The sequence below is a fragment of the Punica granatum genome, chromosome 6 (assembly GCF_007655135.1).
Source record: "Punica granatum isolate Tunisia-2019 chromosome 6, ASM765513v2, whole genome shotgun sequence".
Lineage (NCBI taxonomy): Eukaryota > Viridiplantae > Streptophyta > Magnoliopsida > Myrtales > Lythraceae > Punica > Punica granatum.
Window position 1 is genome coordinate 10,255,498 of NC_045132.1, and position 8,070 is coordinate 10,263,567.

General features: G+C 40.1%; 1 protein-coding gene across 3 annotated transcripts; it reads right to left on the reverse strand.

The window, feature by feature from the left end:
- Window positions 1–2,870: 2,870 nt before the first annotated feature.
- On the reverse strand, window positions 2,871–6,348 carry LOC116209980 (L-ascorbate oxidase homolog). Of its 3 annotated transcripts, none has more exons than XM_031543752.1 (9): window positions 6,227–6,348; window positions 5,980–6,135; window positions 5,678–5,787; window positions 5,069–5,339; window positions 4,824–4,920; window positions 4,364–4,709; window positions 3,749–4,114; window positions 3,585–3,663; window positions 3,096–3,299 (listed from the first exon to the last, which is right to left on the reverse strand). In XM_031543752.1, exons 2-9 carry the CDS (start codon window positions 6,133–6,135, stop codon window positions 3,096–3,098), a joined length of 1,629 nt encoding a protein of 542 aa, XP_031399612.1. In that variant the 5' UTR covers window positions 6,227–6,348. The 3 variants fall into 3 exon arrangements, with proteins under 3 accessions (XP_031399613.1, XP_031399612.1, XP_031399615.1); XM_031543755.1 differs by having other exon boundaries at window positions 5,980–6,138; window positions 6,227–6,318; XM_031543753.1 differs by lacking the exon at window positions 6,227–6,348 and having other exon boundaries at window positions 2,871–3,299.
- Between the last annotated feature and the right edge of the window lie 1,722 nt (window positions 6,349–8,070).

An 8,070-nucleotide genomic window follows, 5' to 3' on the forward strand; every position in this document is an offset into this window, starting at 1 on the left:
TGGGCTAATGGGCTTGGCTAAAATAAATCCTAAGTGTAATGAGCCCAAAATGAAATAAGCCCAATTAATTGAAAAGAAATTGAATTCAGCCCTTTGAACTGGAATCATCTTCTAAATAGATTTCTAGGATATGAACGGTCGTGGCTTCTTGTTCAACATGCAGCCCGCCCAAGAGCTTGACTACTCCTCCATGGACATGCAATAACAGCCCTTGCATGGCTCGTTGAATTCGCTTGGCTCGTGCTCTTGTACTTGCTCTAGCTGGAACATGCTTATCCCAAAGCTCGCCTTCATGTCCGACCTTGTCATCCTGTGATTTTTCCTCATGCCCGTGCGAATGGTCCTCTAGCAAGATCATATCAGTAGAACTCATAAAAAAATCATTAAAAATCACCTTTGAGGTCCAATAATATGAGGGAACTTTTACAGGAAAATTGTTGCTCGTATTTCAACCAATTTCAAAAGTCTTAAAATATAGTCAAACCTCCCAAGCATGGTTGTTAGAATCGCGATTTGAAATGTAGAATCATACGATCCTACGATTCGAAGGTGGGTCACCGATTCCGATTCCACGGAATGAGTCGAGAAGGTAGAATCGGCCATGAATCGGACCAAGGATTGCCGAATCACAAAATCGGTGCGATTCTAGTTCGGGCCAAAGTCAGGCCAAGCCCATCCCAGAAGCGAGCCGAAGCCCAGGCCCCAGCCCTCTTTCTTTCTTTTTTTTTTTCACCCACGCCTTCCCTTTTCTTCTTTCTTCCAGTCAGCTTTATCAGTTTTCCCCCATTTTGTAGCTTCTTCGATTTCGAGTCTTCCAGTTCTAGTCCCCCATTTCGAGTCTTCAACGACTTTGCCCTAAATCTTCCGTTCTTCGACTAGGTAGCTTCTCCGAGCTTCCACTTGCTTCTCGGCTTCTCCAAGCTTCGATCAGGCCTAGCTTCACCAGGTGGCAGGGGAGGTACGGTACCTTCTCCGAGCTTCAATTCTGACTCAGATGGCTATTTCTGAGCTCTAATTCTCCCTTCCCCAAACTCATGCTTGCTCGAAAGAGTCGATTCTGTACTCCCTCTCTCTCTCTCTTCTAGAAGGTGTCTTGATATGTTTCGCCAAGAGACTAAACCTCTTAGCTTGATGAGCTGTCAAACCCCTCTTGTCACCATTCTTCACTCTTTATTTTGTAACTTTATCATTGAATCGATTGCTGATCCAATCCAGCACCTCCTGAAGCTTTGCTTAGCATGCACTACCATATTTAGGTTTAATTATTATAGTCCCAATAAAAATTGTACTTAACATATCATAATTTACATCTTTTTTTGGCTTGGAAATTGGAATCGGGATTTCCATCTACATACCAAAAAAAAAAATATATATATATATATATATATATATATGAGATGACAATTGACAACGTTAAATATGAATATATGTGAAAGGAAAGTATATAAATTTGTTATAATCTGATCAGGAAAATATGATACATATATATGTATGCTGTTTTTTTAATTACAAGTAGAATTTTATGATTCGTAATTCGATTCTACGATTCACGATCTACGACTCTCAACCGATTCTAGGTAAAATCGCGATTCTGACAACCTTGCTCCCAAGACTTAAACAGATTCTGAGCTCTTGGCAGTCCTAATCCAATTTTAACTAAGGAGCACTTAAACAAGTATTATCAAATCAAATTTACTATTAGGAGACTAATCTATAGGATTGTTCTTGGGTATTACACTTTTAGTTTCAGAATATAGTTATAACTCTATTCCACTCTATCAAAAAATAATGAATAGTTATGAACGTGACAAGTGATATTAATTAGTGATGTGGTTCTTTACTTTTTCTTTTTCTTTTTTTTTTTATAAAACGCAAGGTGTTTTCAACCTATTTGTTAAAACTAATGCTTGCTGAAGTATTGGCTTAACTCTAGTTATAAGATGCCCTATTGAGTTTTCAATTCTTGTACCTACCTGTCTATTGACAGCTTAGTTTATCAATTGCATCATATTTCGTGGTTAGTAAATATGGTTTTCAAATATGAGATTAATATCAAGGGATCTATCATTTATGTGCATAATTGATATTTCCCATGAAAAAACCCTATGCGAAATGAAAATTATAATGTGGATCTATCATTTGTGTACGTACAGGAAGATAATTCTCCGAAAAAATATCTTAACTTGGAAAGTCCTTGACTATGAGAGTCCGGAAGGATGAATCAATTTATGGACATTATTTGTTTGGGATGGTTAATAGTGAAAATTAGGACTAAGAATCAATTATTTTGTGTATCATCTGTAGCCATTTCTCCCGAGGATTACGAGCTTTTTAAGAACCATTTCAGATATAAAAAAAAAAAATGTATGACGGTGTTTAACCATAGAAAGTCATAGAAGAACGACTAGCTTAGGCTGTGCTAAAGATGGTTGCCTCTAGTTGTTGTAGTTAATTGTGCTCGTGAGAGTTGAGTTGGTGCTTCTTCTTCTTTTTCTTTCAATCAATGCCTTGGCCTTCCTGACAGAGTGTTAGCTAGGACCAAACTGAAGCCAGTGAGCGGGAGCGAAAGTTAGTCTGAAACAACTCACTTACCGAAAAGAAAAGAAAAGAAAAGAAAAGAAAAGCCTTCTTTTGACTAATTAAGTCAAGTTAAGCTATATAATAAAGTTTTTGATGTAAAATATGGGGTAGCGCAGAGGCACACGCTCTCGCTCGATAATTAAAAAATTTCTTGTTATCGACTCATAGGGATTAATATGCTATTTTATTAGTTATTAGGATCTCTATTTTATTATATCTAACCATCTAGGCCACTTGTTATTAGGAGATATTGTTGGTTCCTTACACCCAGATTCTGCTGTGTTTGTCCCTAAAGAAAAGGAAGAAGCTAAATAATAAAGTGGGCCAAAAGAGTTGTATAAGCAAATTGCAAGAACCACGCGTTAATTTGGAAAGGCAATTTTACAAACCCACCGAATTTCATGTTTCAATCACCTTCAACCAAGACAGTCGCCAGCAAAGGGTTCTAAGACAAATGATCTATGTTTTCCTTGTGATTCCTATAATGCCAGCAGCAACCAAACCGGACCGAATTCTTAAGGGTGGTGCCTGACGGCTTTACCACAGAGCTGAACGTTCGAAGGGGCATTGTACTCATTGGCAAGGCTTTGTACAGGGTTCCAGACTCTAAGATAGAACTGCTGCCCAAGATATTGCCTCTCCCAATTTGCAGACCTCAGGTTCCACATACCTTGGTTGTCCAGTGACACTAATATAGTCGTCCATGAGTTCGGGTACACCTGCATGGCAAATGAATTGTACATCAGCACGTAATTCTATATTCAAGCACCTTGAGGTTAAAAGTTCGTTATTAGCATGTGATGCCATCAGTTTTAACTGTCGGGGTTACTAGCATGGCCCAAGCATTTGCTGGATGTGTCGCCGTAGAGGAAATGAAGTATATATGTTCCACAACGTTATTAGGAATAGTGATGTAAAAGTTGAACCCAAGGTTTTGGGTATGAGTCGCATTAGATGGTTCATTATTCTCATTTGGCGGTGAATGTTAAGATTGCAGTTTCTACCTGAGCGGTGTGTCTGGTAAGAGTGTCCACCAAATTGTACTTCTTCCTGCTTGCAGGAGTCCACTGCCCGAAACCGTTTCTGCTTTGTGTTCGGCAAGTCACATCATTAGAACAACCTACCCGCCATTGTGGATAGTAGTAAGAACCAAGAATAGAAGCCGTACCCGACAACCCAGAAGTCATAACCATCAAGATGCCAAGACTGAACGGTCCTCTCATTGTTCTGGAAAACAATCTCGATGAACTCGTGGAGGGAAGCCGGCATCACAGAAGTGGCAATGGATGCTGTACTTTCAGAGGGGATGCTCTGGATCGAGTTCAAGCTGAAAACTCCCGAGATGTTAAAGTAATCAGCAAGCTTTAAAGGGGTATCGGCATTTATATAGGTGACCCCATTGACGGCAAATCGTCTCTTCCCATTTATGAGGGCGGCAGAATTGGCCAACTTTATCGTCCTCGATGGTGTGATCTTCCCATAGTGAAATGAACCTTGGGGGTTAGGTCTTGCAGCACTTGCAGTCAAATTCCACCTTCAGAATAAGGCATTTGAAAGATGATAAGGATTGAAATAGACTTCAAAGAGACACACTATAGGACGAATCATTCCATATATATGACTCGGTGCAATTGAAAGCTAAGTGTGCAATTCAACCAAGTAAGCTGAGACTACTTTTTCGATGAACTCTGCAATCTGCATATCAATTAACCAGGTACAGAATCGCAACTCGTGGAACTCAGGGTTGTTATTTTCAGTTATCTTAAGCAAATTATATGTATACCTGAAGGTTCTAGCTTGTTTCATAGACCAATGAATTTGATAAGTCGGTCCGACAGGCAGAGGCCTGGAAACTGGGGTTCGGGAGTTCGTATAGTGCAGGGTTGCAGTTGCAGTAAGAACGGTCTTGGTGAATCGCGTGGAGGCAACGATATAGTAGTCCTTAGGAGCCTGATTTAAAGTGACCAAGACAGCCACCGACTGGCCCACATGAACATCGACAGAGTCGTACTCATTCTGGATAGTGTGAGATCCTTCGACCTCCACGAGCTTCATGGTGTGGGCTTGTATCCTGAAGTTCAACGAGGTCGACAGCCCCACGTTTGAAATCCTGAACATGTATGTTTTGCCTGCAGCAAGACGGTCAAGCATTATTATGCTGAAGAACTATTTTTCTTCCCCGTAATATGCCCAAGAAAAAAACTTTTTGGGAGAAACTTGTTTGTGTTGGAGTCGAGAATGACCTTGATCACCACTGAAGGTGCTATGACCTTGCCCGTTTATAAGGACACCATCAGGAAAGGGTAGAGATCTTCCCGAATCCAGAAACTTCTGCAACGTCTGAATATTTAACGGAAGGAAATGAAAATGGTGTGACTGGGCGAAAGTATCGCTTCTGAGTTTGATCAAAATGCACATGGAACAGAATTCCCTTGGGCTACAAGAGTTCACTGAGTATACACGAAAAAGAGAAGAGTGGATTCCTAACCTTGTGGCTAGTCCTGTACCAATCGCCAATAAGTAATGTAAAATCTCCATCAGGGTCCGGAAAAGGAATCGGGATGCGAGGTCTTTCGTATATGTTGATTGCCCCAAAACCACCTGCAGCTTTGTGGAATGAAGTTGATGGAAAGTACGTGAAGGAGCCTATCTGGTCTTTGGTTTGGAAGTTATACGTGTAGTTGCCATTTGGTGGGACGGGGCAGTTGGTTCCGAGTACTCCATCTTGCCATGAGTTTTTTCTTTGCTTGATCCCGTTCCTAGTCATAGAAAAACAGAGGTAAGTGAACCATTAACTCTAATGAATAAAGGGACAGTCGAATCCTTATTCCTTTGGCCAATGATTGATATCTGGTGATCACCTAATATTCTCAGCTTAGGACATTAGTGCAAATCATCTGATGTATGACAATGTACATTGAAACGTAGTAATGGAAACATCTCCTTACAAAGCTCAAGACCATATTATATAATCTCCGGAAGGCTTTGATATCCATTGAATATTTAATGCTCAAATTATGTTCGGGTGCGCAATGGCAAGATAGAAGAAAGTCATTCTAACAAAAACGAAAAGCTAAGACTAAAACTGACTGCTTACCATGTCAGAAGGAAAGGCTGGTCAAGCTTGTTAATGAGGTCGAGTACGATGTTGTCATTGGTTACCACCTCAAGCTTTGGACCAGGAAACTGCCCGTTGATAAGGATGACCTTCATAACCACATAGAGACCCAAAATTTACAGACCTCGAATAACAAATTTGACTGACACAAATCGGAAGTGCAACACGAAGAACATGAGATTATCCGTGATGTCCATGCGGGATATGAATGACATGAATGCGCCAGTTCTTTGGTAATTTTCCAAATGAGATAGCTGAGGAAATAGGCATTGAAGCCTAACCTGCTGCGGAACACCCAGAGGGGCAATCGTGCCATAAGTCACAGTCCATGTATAGAACCTATAAGGGTCATCTGCTACCACAACAGATACTCCGAATACAGCCAATACTCCACAGATCAAATGCACCATCATCCTTGCCCTGCCCATTGCCTTCATCTGCTAAAAAATAGTGCACACTATTACTGGAGCAAGGAGCAAGAAGCAAGAAGGTGAAGTTCCCAGTGAGGCTTTAAACAAAGAAACAAACCGGGAAATAGCTGCACCGGATGGGCGTTGAATCGAATTCGTGATATAAATTTCTGCTGCTAAGGGAGCAAAGGCAAGCAAGTTGCTCACTCTATTAACTTGTGACAGCACATAAGATATATATATATATATATATATTACACGCACACATATACATATATTTAAATAATATAAACATATTGAATAGCTGCATGTAATGCCTGTAAGAAAAGGAGGTAGGGACTGTGATGATTTGTGGCGCGTTTCACGGGCTGACCGCGTGACAATATAAATCGCTTGGAAATAAAGCATCGGTTGGAAAGAATTAGTGGTCAGTGGATTAAAGAATTAAATAGTTGAAGAATCTTTGCTTTAATCGATTGCCATGCAAAGTGGCTACAGCCACAGGGCTAGCTGGGAACGGTATCCAATGTGGGATTGGGGATGACGGCTTCTGGGCAGATGAGTTTTAATCCCATGAAATTGGCTAGTAGAGCATACATTTAGAAAAATTTATGGAGACTAAAAAAACAAAAATGCGTGAGCAGGGTTGTAATCATAGCTTTAGAGCTCGATCGCTTATACTACATTAATTAGGCTTGGCTCGAGATGTAATGAGCCGCTCGATCTCGCTCTTTGGAAGAAACAGGAATTCCGGGCTATCGAGCTGAAGCTGTTCATTTAGAGCTTGTTTGGATAGGAGGGAAATGGAAGGGGGCGATAGAAAAAATTGTATAGAATTTTCAAAAAAATTCCACACATTTTCTGATGTGCTTAAGATTGCAGCCCAACATGTATTCGAATTTTCGGATCCAAATACGTATTCTAGAAGATTCCAAAACAAGAATTTAGCTTAATTAGATATTAAGTTTTCTATATTGTTATGATATAGTTTCCCTTAATTAGATATTATTTCCTATATTAGCTTGAGTTAGTAATCTTAAGTTTCATATTTTAAATTGTTTCCTTATTATATTTTAGGAAAGTAATCTAGAAAATATTAGATGTTAGTTTCCTAATCTATAGTCAAGGGAGGTGTCTTCCCTCTATATAAATGTGCATATATTGTAAGAGAAGAGCTCAGACTATGAATTTGATGAATATTTTGAATGAAATTGCCTAGAGCGTTTCCTCTCTTTTCTTATCTGAACAAGTTCCTTGTTTAGTGGCGAAAATATCGATTATTATCATTCATCCTTGAGCGTGGCGAATCAACTCGACTTTTCTTACTCGTGACGAGTCATCTTATCGAGTGAGTTTTGTTGATTCTACCCTCCACCCTTTTTTCTTACCCAATTCTGGTTCGTGAGCCTATCATTTGGTATCAGAGCGAAGGTTCTATCCATCTTGGCCGAGTGAAACACGTGAAAGAGTGAACACACGTGTGATTGACTGGTTTTGCTAAATATGCGGAGATAATGGCTAAAGACCACCTAGAACTAGTTCCAAGAGGGCTTACCTTTGACCAAGACCTGCTCCCCACATTACAACAAACAGAAGAAATTTTAGCGCGGTTGGAGCGAGCTATCCAAGCCCTCAAGAGTTTAGAATGGGTGCAGGAGGATTATTGCCCAAAGAGAATACCGACTTTCAATGGAAGCATGAATGCCGAGGAATTCTTGATGTGCCCAAGAATGCAGTCCAGGACGAGGCCAGATCTAGTTCGGGTCCTATCACTCGTTCCATGGCCAAGAAGCTTACTGCAACTCTCCTCGGGTCCTTTACCTTACTTAAGTGCTTGGAAATAGGAGACGAGGAGTCCAGCCCAAAGTGATGGCCCATATTTTAAAAGACTTCAGCTGTTACGAGAAGATAATATTTCTATAATATAGTTTCTCTTAATTAGATATTATTTCCTATATTAGT